The sequence below is a fragment of the Microcaecilia unicolor genome, chromosome 8 (assembly GCF_901765095.1).
Source record: "Microcaecilia unicolor chromosome 8, aMicUni1.1, whole genome shotgun sequence".
Classification (NCBI taxonomy): domain Eukaryota; kingdom Metazoa; phylum Chordata; class Amphibia; order Gymnophiona; family Siphonopidae; genus Microcaecilia; species Microcaecilia unicolor.
The window spans coordinates 26,402,805-26,417,142 of record NC_044038.1 but is presented as its reverse complement, the minus strand read 5'-3'; the positions used below and the strand labels follow the sequence as shown (position 1 = coordinate 26,417,142).

The 14,338-nt window shown below is 43.4% G+C and overlaps 1 protein-coding gene across 1 annotated transcript in view; it reads right to left on the bottom strand.

Moving 5' to 3' along the window:
• Positions 1 to 14,338, bottom strand: part of CCZ1 (CCZ1 homolog, vacuolar protein trafficking and biogenesis associated) — a 45,364-nt gene that overhangs the window by 5,925 nt on the left and 25,101 nt on the right. Inside the window, exons 10-14 of the mRNA XM_030212809.1 lie at positions 12,909 to 13,020; positions 12,189 to 12,222; positions 10,675 to 10,792; positions 6,844 to 7,002; positions 1,113 to 1,240 (exon numbers count right to left, since the gene is read on the bottom strand). Of these exons, the coding sequence (XP_030068669.1) occupies positions 1,113 to 1,240; positions 6,844 to 7,002; positions 10,675 to 10,792; positions 12,189 to 12,222; positions 12,909 to 13,020 (551 nt within the window). The remainder of the gene's footprint in view (positions 1 to 1,112; positions 1,241 to 6,843; positions 7,003 to 10,674; positions 10,793 to 12,188; positions 12,223 to 12,908; positions 13,021 to 14,338) is intronic.

The following is a 14,338-nucleotide window of genomic DNA, read 5'->3' as shown; positions in this document are numbered from 1 at the left end:
ATTAATTATTAAAACTATCTGGTAAAAACTGTGTGTTGAATATTGATGTTTCCTTGATCTAGCTGCAATGCAAAGCGTTGAAGAGAAACCAAAATCTTTATGTAACTTGATCTGTCCTACCATATAAATGTAATGCAAGAAATGTTTCTCAACAATGAACTAAAACTGGAGAGGAAATATAAAACAAGGGACCCCCCCCCCCCTAAAGAGTTGCAAACAGGGGCGTATCTGCGTGGGGCCTCAGGGGCCTGGGCCCCCGCAGATTTTGCCCTGGACCCCCCTACCGCCATCAACCCTCCCCCGCTGCCGTTCTTACTTTTGCTGGCGGGGGACCCCAACCCCCGCCAGCCGAGGTCTGCTTCCACCTGCCGCTGCCTTCAAAACTTCTTCTTCAGCCGGCGGGGGACCCCAAACCCCCGCCAGCCGCCCCGCGCTGTTTAAAATTCATCTTCGGCCTCCGTGGCCGTGCTGCTGGGATAGGCGGCGCTGTTGAAATCCACTTCGGAGTCTGACGTCGCAGCACGTACAACGTACAACGACGTCAGACTCCGAAGTGGATTTCAACAGCGCCGCCTATCCCAGCAGCACGGCCACGGAGGCCGAAGATGAATTTTAAACAGCGCGGGGCGGCTGGCGGGGGTTTGGGGTCCCCCGCCGGCTGAAGAAGAAGTTTTGAAGGCAGCGGCAGGTGGAAGCAGACCTCGGCTGGCGGGGGTTGGGGTCCCCCGCCAGCAAAAGTAAGAACGGCAGCGGGGGAGGGTTGGCGGCGGGAGGGGGGTGGAGAGACTAAGTCATTGGTGGCGGTGGGGGCTCGGCGGTGGGGGCGGGGGCGGCGGCGGCGGCGGCGGCGGGGGGGGGGGCGCTAAAATGTGCCCCCTCTCTCTGGCTCTGGCCCCCCCTACCGCCGGAGTCCAGATACGCCCCTGGTTGCAAATAAAGGTTTGTAGTGTCACTGCCCAGCAGAAATGGGCTCCAATCAAGATCAAAACCCAAAGGAGTAGAAGAAAGCTGGCAGGCCAAAAAATAAAAAAATGATTCAGTGTCAGATAAAAATGCAAAATCAGCTTCACTTAAAACATTTCAGTGACAAGATCAAGGGAGTCAACACTTACCATTTACTTCAATCAGATTTGCATTTTTTTGATTCAAAATAACATAAAGCTCTCGCTGGTCAGACTTCTTCCCCACTATCCAGTAGTCACTCATTGCCTTCACTATGATTTCCTCATCTTCATCAACACTAAAAACAAGAAAGTAAATCATAAATACAGTTTTCTACCAGAGAATATATAATACACATCCACCAATTGTATGTTGCATTTTTCATTTAGTTTCCTAACATCCTTTTTATTGTAATGCAATACATCATACTTACCATTCTGATGGTAAAAACCATCTGAAACAGCAAAAACGTTACAAAGAACAAAAATGGAGTTCTGGAGCTCAGATCCTTAAACTGGCTTCCCTAGGATATGCAGTTTTGCAAAATCTCCCCTTACATACATAGTTACCTATATTTACCACTTACACGTACAAAGGCCCTGAGTGATGCCACTCTAACAAAGTTTCTTTGTAAAATGGTTGTTCACATTGTACATGTTGCAAAATATATGTACAGCCTTACATGTATTTTATAGAAGGCTCTGTGTGCAGCAAGTCTTTTGCAAAATACAATGCAAGCAGTAACCATCCCAGTTTGAAGGTCCCTTTTCCAGATGACCAATGCAAAATTGAACATTAAGTGCATTACTCCACATCCTGTAAAATTTAAGTTTTCAGACCTTAAATAAGTACAAAAGTATTGCCATACTGGAACAGACCGAAAGTCCATCAAGCTCAGCATTGTTTCCAACAGTGACCAATCCAGGTCACAAGTACCTGGCAAGATCCCCCAAAAAGTACAACACATTTTATGCTGCTTACCTAGCAATAAGCAGAGGATTTTCCCCAAGTCCATTTTAATAATGATCTATGGACTTTTCCTTTAGGAAGCCATCTAAACCTTTTTTAAACCCTGCTAAGCTAACTGCTTTTACTATATTCTCTAGCAACGAATTCCAGAATTTACCTACATGTTGAGTGAAGAAAAATGTTCTCTGATTAGTTTTAAATTTACTACTTTGTAGCTTCATTGCGTGCCCCCCAGTCCTAGTATTTTTTTGGAAAGAATAAAGAAGCGATTCATGTCCACCCATTCCATTCCACTCAATATTTTATAGACCTCTATCATATTTCCCCTCAGCCGTCTTTTCTCCAAGCTGAAGAGCCCTAGCCGCTTTAGCCTTTGCTCATAGGGAAGTCGTCCCATCCCCTTTAACATTTTCGTCACCCTTTTCTGTACCTTTTCTAATTCCACTATATAGATGCGGTGACCAGAATTGAACACAGTATTCAAGGTGCGGTCGCACCATGGAGCAATACAAAGGCATTATAACATCCTCAATTTTGTTTTCTATTCCTTTCCTAATAATACCTAATATTCTATTTGCTTTCTTCACCACCGCTGAACACTGAGAAGCGGGTTTCAACATATCATCAACAAATGACACCTACATCCTTTTCCTGGTCGGTGACTCCTAATGTGAAACCTTGCATCAAATAACTCTAGTTCAGGTTCCTTTTCCCCACATGCATCATTTTGCACTTTGTGATAAGTATGAGGCTGTCCTATCCGGGGTAGGCCACTAGAGGTCGCTAGAAGAATAGGTGGTCGCTAGGACCGGGGAGAGCCCTGGGAGGTCCACAGGTGTAGGAGGTTATGGGCTGGGTCCTGTGTAGCTAATTAACCACTTTATACCCCACCTGAGAGGTGAAAGGAAGAGAAGTGAGCTGGCAGCAGTAGAAGAGAGATCCTCCTGAAAGATACTGGCTAACCCTATGGACTTGTGGTGGACGGTGTGTCCAAAGGAGACAAGCAGGCTGAAAATCCTGGGGTAAGAAGTCCCTAAAGCATTAGTGTTGGACTGTGTGTCCTCAGTACTTATAGAACTGTGTGTTCAAAGGAGGAAGGACTGTGTGTCCCCAGTACTGGTAAATAACTGTGTGTTGAAAGGAAGGACTGTGTGTCCCCAGTACTGGTAAAGAACTGTGTGTTGAAAGGAAGGACTGTGTGTCCAAAGTACTGAGAGAAGCAGGCTGCAAAGCCTGGGGTTGGGAGTCCCCAAAATATTGAAGCTAGTACTAAGCCCATGTATCTGTGTGCGGAGGCTCAGTGTGAAGACCTATGAAAGTATAAAGTAGTAAGCTAGAAGAAGTGTGCCCAGGTGCTGGAATAAAGAGTTGCCTGAGAAATATGCAGTTGGTGAGACCTGTTTAATTTGCTTAGTGGGAACCAGGTCACCCTGAGCGAGAAGGGGTAGCACACTAATTTGCATATGATCTGCATATTGAGAACCAGGTCACCCTGAGTGAGAAGGGGAATATCACAACTTGCTCACATTAAATGTCATCTCCCATTTAGATGCCCAGTTTCCCAGTCTCGTAAGGTCCTCTTGTAATTGTTTTACAATTCTCTTGCGATTTAACAACTTTGAATAACTTTGTGTCGTCAACAAATTTAATTACCTCACTACTTACTCCCATCTCTAGAACATTTATAAATATGTTAAAAAACAGAGGTCCCAGCACATACCCCTGGGGAACCCTACTATCCATCCTTCTCCATTGAGAATAAGGTAAAATTATGTATCATACCTGATAATTTTCTTTCCATTAATCATAGCAGATCAATCCATAGACTGGTGGGTTGTGTATTCTGCTACAAAACCCACCAGTCTATGGATTGATCTGCTTGATTATATGGAATGACCATTTAACCAGTTTTTAATGTACAATAGAACACCATCTCCTATCCCATGGCTCTCCAATTTCCTCTGGAGTCTTTCCTGAGGTACTTTGTCAAATGCCTTTTGAAAATCTAGATACACAATATGGACTGGCACACCTTTATCCACTTTCTCCTTTACATATGTCAATCCATATGGATTCCAAGGTGTATTTTGTTTCCTGCAGAATTTTCAATCTATTTGAGTCAATGCCCTCTTTAACATACAATGCTACCCCTCCACCAATTCGATCCACCCTATCACTATGATATAATTTGTACCCTGGTATGACAGTGTCCCACTGGTTATCCTCCTTCCACCAGGTCTCAGAGATGCCTATTATATCTAATTTTTCATTTAGTGCAATATATTCTAACTCTCCCATCTTATTTCTTAGGCTTCTGGCATTCGCATATAAACATGTCAAACTATGTTTGTTGTTCCTATTTACATCATGCTCAGTAGTTGACAGTGTTAATTTGCAATCTTTTGTCTGATTTTTATTTAAGGACACCTGATCTACTATGGTCTCTTCTGCAACCTCACTTTCTGGATACCCTATCTTCCCTGTTTTGGTGATACCTTTGAAAGATACCTTGTTCTGAACGACTGTCGACCTTCCCCCAGGTTCTAGTTTAAAAGCTGCACTATCTCCTTTTTAAATGCCAGAGCAGCCTGGTCCCACCCTGGTTAAGGTAGGGCCCATCCTTCTGGAATAGGCTCCCCCTTCCCCAGAATGTTGCCCAGTTCCTTACAAATCTAAAACCCTCTTCCCTACACCATCGCCTCATCCACACATTAAGACTCCGGAGCTCTGCGTGTTCCTTGGGCCCTGCGCGTGGAATGGGTAGCACCGGAAAATGTTACCCTGGAGGTTCTGAATTTGAGCTTTCTACCTAAGAGCCTAAATTTGGTTTCCAGAACCTCTCTCCCACATTTTCCTACGTCATTGTTACCCACATGTACCATGACAGCTGGCTCCTCCCCATTTTCTTCAAAACATATTTCACCTCTCTTTACATTTCTATAAATCTTAAACTGTAACATCTAGTTGTTATTGAACTAATGGCTTTCTCTGTTTCATGTCCTTGGTTCTGCAGGTAGCTTGTGCAATGGAGGAGTAGCCTAATGGCTAGTTCAGTGGGCTAAGAACCAATGGAATTGAGTTTGATTCCCACTGTGGTTCTTTGTGACCCTGGGCAAGTCACTTAACCCACCACTGCCCTAGGTACAAAACATTTGAGTCCACTAGGGACAGAGAAAGTACCTGTATATGTAACATGCAAACTGCTTTGGTTGTACCACAGAAAGGCAGTATATCAAATGCATTACCATCTGGGGCCTGCAGAGGTAATGATGTGTTCAGAGATAAGAGGAATATGGCAGGATGTACAACTTTAAAGAACGGCACTGCGGTAAAAGGTTGAGGATGAGCCTGTTGCGTTGCTCGGATTCAGAGGATTTGGTTTCGAGTTAAGGCACAAATTTGAGCCTGCTGAGAACGTACGGTGGAATCCTCAATAAAACTTGTTGCAACTAAAAACTGTTGAAACATAAAGGAAAACAGAGGAGGGGGGGAGGGATAGGGGATGTGGAGGAGGAAAGGTGCAAAAGCTTAGATAAGCGACATTTTTGTTTATATCAGGGGCATATCTGCGTGGGGCCACAGGGGCCTGGGCCCCCCGCAGATTTCGCCCTGGACCCCCCCTACCGCCGTTAACCCTCCCCCGCCTACCGCCAACCCTTTCCCCGCCTACCGCCGTCACCTACCCCGAGGTCCGCTCCTGCCGGTTTTTTAAACTATTACTTCAGCTGGCGGGGGACCCCAACCCCCGCCAGCCCAGCCGAGGTCTTCTTTAACTTCATCTTCATCCTCGTGCTGTTAAAGCTGCATGATGCATCCTTCCAGTTGGACGGAGTTTGACGTCGCAGCACGTTGTACGGACGTCAACGTGCTGCGACGTCAAACTCCGTGCAACTGGAAGGATGCATCATGCAGCTTTAACAGCACGAGGATGAAGATGAAGTTAAAGAAGACCTCGGCTGGGCTTCAGCTGAAGTAATAGTTTAAAAAACCGTCAGGAGCGGACCTCGGGGTAGGTGACGGCGGTAGGCGGGGAAAGGGTTGGCGGTATGCGGGGGAGAGTTAACGGCGGTAGGGGGGAGGGTTTACGACGACGGCGGTAGGGGGGGTTATAATGTGCCCCCTCAGTCTAGCCCCTGCCCCCCCTACTGCCGAATCTCAGATACGCCCCTGGTTTATATGTAAACATTTCGGTTGTGTTTGTCACTGGGAGACGGGAGGCTATAAGAAACAAAGCCTCTTGTCTGGACACTTAGCTGAACATGTATCATAAGCTCATTTTGAAATATGATGGCCTATGTTTTAGATATTGTTACTTTAACCAATAGGTTAGCTGTGTATCAACCGGGGACAGGGTGGTTTATGGGATTGGATAAGGGGAGGGGGGGAAGTGTTAAAATGTTGATATGTTTATTATCATGCTTAGATGTTTTGGTTTTGAACTTTGTGGTATCTGCTGTTTGTTGGTGGTTTATTTTGATCTATCATCAATAAAAATGTTGAAACATAAAGAACGGCACTGCCTAAAACCCTTTTTAAATCTATCCACAAAACAAAACCATTAAGATGTCTTTTCACATCTAATTTTTAATTTCATTTCTGAAGATAAACACACGTTTGTGGGCTTTCTGAGCATTTCTCCAACTTAGCCTTTCCTGAAGCTGTAGCCTGAGATTTGGAGTACAGAAAAACAGACACCACAGCTACAATAAAAAAGAACTAGGAAACGGGCACTCTAACATTTTAGGGCCCATAAGCGGTATATGTGCTTATGGGCTTAACACAGCAACGATATAAGAGGTAATGGCTGTACTACTGATTAGAAGAGACATGTGTGAATGCTATGAAAATGCGGAGGAGTGTAAATGCAGTTTTAGGAGCTGAAATGTTTCTAAGAGCAAAGATGATCCAGACTAAAAGGAGAGAGAAACTCACCGTGTAAAATCAGTATTGATGTCTCCAAGGATCTTCATTAGATCAGGATGCACAGACGTGAGGGAGACACTAGGCGTTTTCCTCATGTGAATTGTACTTTTTTCTGCCAAGTTCATGTGATTGAAGTAGATGAATTTAAACTGGGGCTCCTTCTCAGACCTATAAACATAGGAGGAACAATGCTGTACCACAAAGACATCCTCAAGATGTGGAAATCAACATGAGAACATTAAGTGGGGGGGGGGGGAAGTTATCAACTTGGACTACTGTTCAGACATGTTATTTTACCAAGGGGGAAAGTTATCAATGGTAAGATGTGATTGCCTCAGTTATTAGTAACTAGGTCTCGCTGCATAAAATGGGATCTGCGCTAAAATACCATGAGTGGAGGTAAAATAACCTATCTTAATGGTTGATAACTATGGCACTCATTCTCAAACACAAAGTCTCACCAAAACATCTAAATCACAATTTTCGAAAAGGCAGAATAGGAATGTTTTTTTTTACTTAAGGGTCCTTTTACAAAGGCGTGCTAGTGCTTTAAGCATGCACTAAATGCTAGAGACACCCTTATATTCCTAAGCAGTGGCGTAGCCAGACAGCCAATTTTGGATGGGCCTGAGCCCAAAGTGGGTGGGCACAATATTTTCTCTGCCCTGCCCTACCGCAAAATATAAATACATTAGCTAATAAGGATCCTCAAGCTCTGTCAGCTGAAGACTTTCTCTGAAGGTGGCCAGAACTCCCTTTTACCAAACTTGGCAGGCAGCAGCAACATCCGTAAGCCACTGATGCCAGCACCCTATGCGTGCTTAGCTGTCGGTGACTCAAGCATGCTGTCACCGACTGCAGAGCTTGGTAGAAGGAAGTTCTGGCCGTCTTTGGAGGAAGTCCTCAGCTGGGGAGGCTTGGGATCCCTACCAGCTATACAGCAAGGGTCAGAACTGGTGTTAGACCTGCTAGGGCCCCCTCCCTGATCCCCTCTCCTCCCTGCCTGCCCTCCGATTTCCCAACCTGCCATTACTGTCACACCAACAGACCCTCACCAAATACAGAACAAGGGATCACGTATCAGAAATAAAAATATTTAGACAAAAATTGAACTCTGAACCCCAAAACGTTAAACTTAGCATGTACTTCAACACTGGAGAAATAAAAACAGAAATGCATTTCCTTTCTCCTGAACACGATACAAACACATTTGCTATGTAGATTTCCCAAAGCCAACATATTCCATTTGAAACATTCAAAATACATTGCTTTTTTCTACCTTTGTGGTCTGGACATTGTATTTTTCCATCATGTTGGTTGCAGTTTCTTTTCTGCTTTCCTGTCTGTCGTCTTCTAATTCTCTTTCAAGCGGCTGCTGTCCATTTGTCTTCTTTTACCTTCACTACACCTGCTTCTGACATACTGACTTCTTATTTTTAGCTCTTTCCTCTCTTTTTTCTTCTTTCTGCCTTGCTGTCAACTCAAATTTCACCCTCTCACTGTTCTCCTCCTTTTTAGTTTACAGCTACCTATCAGATTTTCATCTTTTTCTCTCACCCACTAGCTTTTCCATTTCCCTATCTCACTCCTTCCTCAGCCCTCCATTCCCTTTCATTACCATATTTCTATCCTCTGTAATCACTATCTTTTTATTTATTTCCTTGCCACCCTCTTCCTCTCCCTCCTGGCCTCTCCCACATGGTTCCGCCATCTTCCTTCCCTCCACCCTTCTAGCCCAGCATCTGCTCCCTCTTTCTCCCCACCCCACTCTTGCAGCCTTACATTTCTCTGCTCCTTCTCTCTTCCCTCCTGCCCTCTCCCTCATGTTCCAACATTTCTCCCTCTCTCTTCCCTCACCTCTCTGCTCCTGAATCCAACATCTCCTCCTTTCTCCCCTCTCCAGCTCCTGTGTTTCTCTCTCCCTCTCATTCACCGCCAGGTCCAATATATCTCCCTCTCTCCCACTTTCTACCATTTCTCCCTCTCTTGTGCCATGGGTCCAACACTTCTCTTCCCCCTCCCCCCATGCATTTTCTCTCTTCCTCCCTTCCACTGCCATGCCCAACATTTCTGCCTCTCCCCCTCCCTTGTGCCCCATCCAACATCTCTTCCTGCCCTCCACCATCATGTCCAATTTTTCACCATCTCCTCCTCACCACCCCCTGTCCAAGTCCAACATTTACCATTTCTCCTTCCCCACTACCCCCCTATGTCCAACATTTCTCCCTCTCTTGTCCCTCTCCCCTCCCAATGCAAGATTTTTTTCCTTTCTTACCCCTCTCTACCCTATGTCCCACAATTCTCTCTCTCTTGCCCCTCTCCACCTCATGCCCCCCCTTCCAGCATCTATCTTAAGAAGACCTTCCCCCAACTCTCCATCTCTTCAATGGGGCACAGCACCACCCTTAGCAGGCTGAGGTCCGATCCTGCTTCTGCCTCCCTCTCTCCCACAGCGCTTCTCAAACGCTGCCTACCTACCACCGCCACGATCTAGTATCTTCCTCCCGTCTCAGCACTGCAGCAGCGGAGCAGTGGTAGCGATTCATGCTGCCTCCTGCTTCGTTCTAACCCGGAAGCGTCTCCTCTGCCACGCGCCTGCGTCCTGCCCCAGCAGAAACAGGAAGTTGTAATAATGGGGGCTATCTATTTTATTTTTGTTACATTTGTACCCTGCGCTTTCCCACTCATGGCAGGCTCAATGTGGCTTACATGGGGCAATGGAGGCTCATTTTCAAAGCACTTAGCCTCCCAAAGTTCCATAGAAACCTATGGAACTTAGCCTCCCAAAGTGCTTTGAAAATATGCCTCTAAGTGACTTGCCCAGAGTCACAAGGAGCTGCCTGTGCCAGGAATCGAACTCAGTTCCTCAGTTCCCCAGGACCAAAGTCCACCACCCTAACCACTAGGCCACTCCTCCACTGTTGCTACTATTTGAGATTCTACATGGAATGTTGCTATTCCACCAATGTGGCCACGCAGGCTTCTGCTTCTGACGTCAGACTCACAGAAACAGAAGCTTGCGCAGCCTTCTACATGGAATGTTGCTAGCAACATTCCATGTAGAATCTCCAATAGTAGCAACATTCCATGTAGAATCTCCAATAGTATCTATTTTATTTTTGTTACATTTGTACCCCGCGCTTTCCCACTCATGGCAGGCTCAATGCGGCTTACATGGGGCAATGGAGGGTTAAGTGACTTGCCCAGAGTCACAAGGAGCTGCCTGTGCCTGAAGTGGGAATTGAACTCAGTTCCCCAGGACCAAAGTCCACCACCCTAACCACTAGGCCACTCCTCCACAATAAACATGTACCATGCAGCCATCTCCTCCAGCATTTTTTTGAAAGACCAGGAAAGACCGTCTGCAATCTTACATGAGTAAATTAACCCAAAATTACAGATTCTAAAGACTTTCTCCAAGAGAGGGAAATCTCCAGTTCTAACATTTCTGCACTGCATATCGGTCAGGTTCAGAGGCTAATCTTTAAGAATATGTATGAGATTTAAAGACACATTGCCATAACTGCATACAAATCTATTTCATGCCTGGAAATTCAACTTATTTGAAAAGTTAATAAAATTAAAAAAAAAAAAAAAAAAAGAAATTCAACCTCCACAGCATCCTTAACCCCTACTAACCAGGACAACGGAAGACCTGACCCAAGAATCAAACCCAGGTCCTCCCACAAACTCAGGACTGAGCCACAGAACTGGTCTAAAATGATTCTTAACCGCGCAATACCTAACAGCTGCTGTCTGTGGTACCTCTTATCATATAGATCATTAGAAGATACAAGTTTGGCAAGACAGTTGAGAACACAATATTCTAGATGCACCAACCCTGATATCCTTCGGTTAACGTTGTACTGTTCACATATGTCTGATGCCAATACGGTGAGTTGGGGCCCAACAAGACTGTCCAGTTTACGGCAAAAGTCTGGTGATGGCTGTACTGAGGCTAAGAAGTTGGAGAAAAATATGTGAGCATATTCTTACCAACTTTCAAATACAATATATAAGAAGTATTTCAACAAACTGGACTTCAAAAGAAAACACACTGACACAGAAAGAAAATTTAGATTGTTGGTGGTTTAAAAAAACAAAGCAAACAAACCTAACAAAACACCACCATACACACATTGGGCTAGATTCTATATATCACGCCTAATCAAATTGGCGAAAAAAAAATGCCTAAGCATATTCTATAATCCGCGCCTAAGTTTAGAGATTAAGCCTAAATCTAGGCGTAGTGTACACAGTATGTCCAACACCTATTTTCTGCATCAATAATTGCTTGTTAAGTTCAACAAAAAAATAAAATAAATTTAGTCGCGGCCATTTACGCCAATGAAAAACTGGTGTAAATGCAAACAACTAAATTCCACGTGGATTGGGCATATTTTATAACAGTGTGTGTAAATTCTAAGAGAGCCCATAACCCACCCATGGCCATGCCCCTTTTTCAGATCTGCATCTTAGAATCTGCACGCATAACTTTATAGAATACGCTTAGGTATGTGTGTGCATAAATTCTAATTAATGTTAATTATCAATAATTGCTTGTTAAGTTCAATTATCAGCGCTGACTGGCTTGTTAAACTAATTAATTTGCGCAGGCAAATCCAGAATCAAGTCGTGCTATATAGAATCCGGGGAATTGTGGGCAATTCTATAAAAGGGCCCCTATTTACAGTTTGTTCATTAAAAGAAAGCAGGCAGGCTACTTTCCTTTATAGAACACTAGTTTAACTGGTTATATACAGTCTGCCTGAAATGGACTTCCCGAGTCGGTGCGTCATGCTCCATCCCTAGCCCTATTGAAATCCAGGCCAGAAATCCACCTTTTTGAGGCTGCTTTTAATTTTTAACCCCTTATCCATCTGTTCAATACCCATGCTGTTTTAATCATTCCCAACGTAAATCTTTATCATGCCCTTCCATCCTAATATATCTTAGTCAGTTGTAATTTTACTCCCAAACTAAACACCTATGCTTATAAACTGAAAATTGTAACCTAGGCTACCTTATGTTTCCAAATCTATTTCGTACCCTAAATGTTTAAATCAGAAAGTAAATCACTTAAAATGAAATGTGAAAATGTGTACTGTAACATAAGAGATCAGAGTTTGATGACTGGGCACTTTATACAGGGGATGCGCTTCTGTTCCAGACTAATTCTCCTATATATATATATATATATATATATATATATATATATATACACACACTGTAGAGCACAGAGTGGAAGAAAATATTTTACAAATGCCTGAATACCCACAGATGTAGAGAAAAGTATCCAGTGAAATTCATTTCCTTTAGCTAATCTGCTCCCAGTTATGTTAAAGGATGCTCACCTTCAATCATAAAGCACACAACGGCACTCATGGCCTGAAATAAACAGAAGATAAATTCATGGCAAAAGCTGATTCTTGTTAAATTACTCTTTATTGGACATTAGCACAGTAACAGGACCATAAATATAATAGCAACAGTATAAAAAAACCATCTTTACAAATGTCAAGAGCAGATTACAGAAGTCTTACCTCAGACCCCTCCCTCATTTCAGACATTTGAAACTTACTCAAAGATCTAACAGCAGTATCCATGTTCTTACCTATACTAATTTTCTATCTTTTGTGTCTCTCTTCCTGATGTTCCAGAAAGCATACTCCCCAGGTATTGTGCAGTGCAAAGTGCTTTGTATGCATGGATTAAAAAAGATCCTTACCAAAGTTCAGCCCTTTCCCCCAATTTGTTGCTATCCTCCATCCCTCACTAAGCAAATAAATACAAATAGGCAGCAACAGGAACTTCAAATTGAGTTAAGGTTCAAATTAGCAGGTTCTACTACTATCAAGCAAAGTTACTTACCTGTAGTAGATGTTCTCCAAGGAAAGCTGAACAGGTATCCTTACAACCCTCCCACCTCCCCTAGGAGTTGAATTAATTTTCCAGCTATTACGTTACTGAGGGTTCTGTGCTCCCACATTGGGCGAGAAGGCACTCACGCATGCACAGTGGTCATCCAGATGTAAGGATACCATTGTCCTACTTGTCCTTGGAGCAGCAATTACCTTGTAAACAATTAGATGAAGTTCTTCAAAAGCGTCTTCTGTGTTTACAAATATTTTAGGAAATCTGAATTTCGCTTCTGGATCATTAAGGTTCAGAGGTCCAGTAAGGAATCTAAATAAATCAGAATGGAATATGAATAATTCAGTTTTATTCATCTGCAGAAATCAAAACCCAGGCTAGAATATTTTCAAATTATCTTGAAAACAGACTTTTTAAGTTGCTTCTTTTTTTATTTACTTAAATATACCGAGCAGCTTAGCATATGTATGGGGCAGAACTCTGAATTCAACTTTAATTTATGCAACAATTTTCAACACAACAATCCATTTCACATAACAGAATGTATAGTTGCATACTGTGATGGACGTTCTCTGTGAAAAACAGGATCCTATAGCCAACAAGTGGGTGATGTAACTAGAAAGAAACTAAGTCAGACACCCTTTCCCAGAGCTCTGAAAACTCGTGAAAGACTTTTCAAGCCAGCACCAAATTCTTCCACATTCCAGCGGTGTTCTTTCTCCTCTGTCATCAATTAGCTAGTTTCAACCTTGCGTGGGAGGGTGGGAATGTGTGGCTGTAGGATCCTGCTGTCCAAGGAGAACATCCGTAACAGGTATACTACACTTTCCCCATGTACAAGCAAGATCACTACAACTGCACAAGTGGAGACTCCCAAACCAAGAACAGCGTTAATTCTAACTGATGCATCCCATACTTGCAACCTGTTTAGGCAAAGAAGGTAGGCTGAAGCATCAGGAACATGCACTTTTGAGTACTTTTAATCCAAAAGCTCTGACCACTTTAGCACTCTGTTCTAGGCAATAATGTCTCATGAATGGTTGACCACGGATATGAAATTTAACTGTGCTGTATGTCACCATAGATCTCAGCTGGTATGCTGTCACAGCAACAGAAAGAATTCACAATGAGAATAAAAAGTTCTCTTTTGATCAGCTGACCTATCCCGTTTGGGTTCAATGTCAACAAAAGTTGTAATAAGTTTCTTCTCCGCTGTTTTCTCTAGATATATTGTGTTAGCTCTATCACAGTCCAAAGTACAGAGTTTTTGTTGATCCTCATTGGTAGGAGGTGGAGAATTGAAGACTGGTCAATATGAAAATTCTAAACCACCTTTGGGAAGAATTTTAGATGTTTTCGTAGTACCACCCTATTTTCATAACAATACACCACCGTCCATATCTTGATTCTGCATGCTGAGGTAAGTACTACAAAGAAAAAACGTCTTCCATGAGAGGTCTTCCAAGGTGCAGATTCCAAAGGTTGTTTCATGAGCAGGGAGAGTACTAGGGTTGAGATCCCAAACTGTAATTGGCTTTCTAAAGGGGGGATTGGCATTAAATAAACCTTTCATGAATCTGGTTACCAGTGGATGCCTGGATACAGGTTGATTGTCTGTGGTATTCAGAAA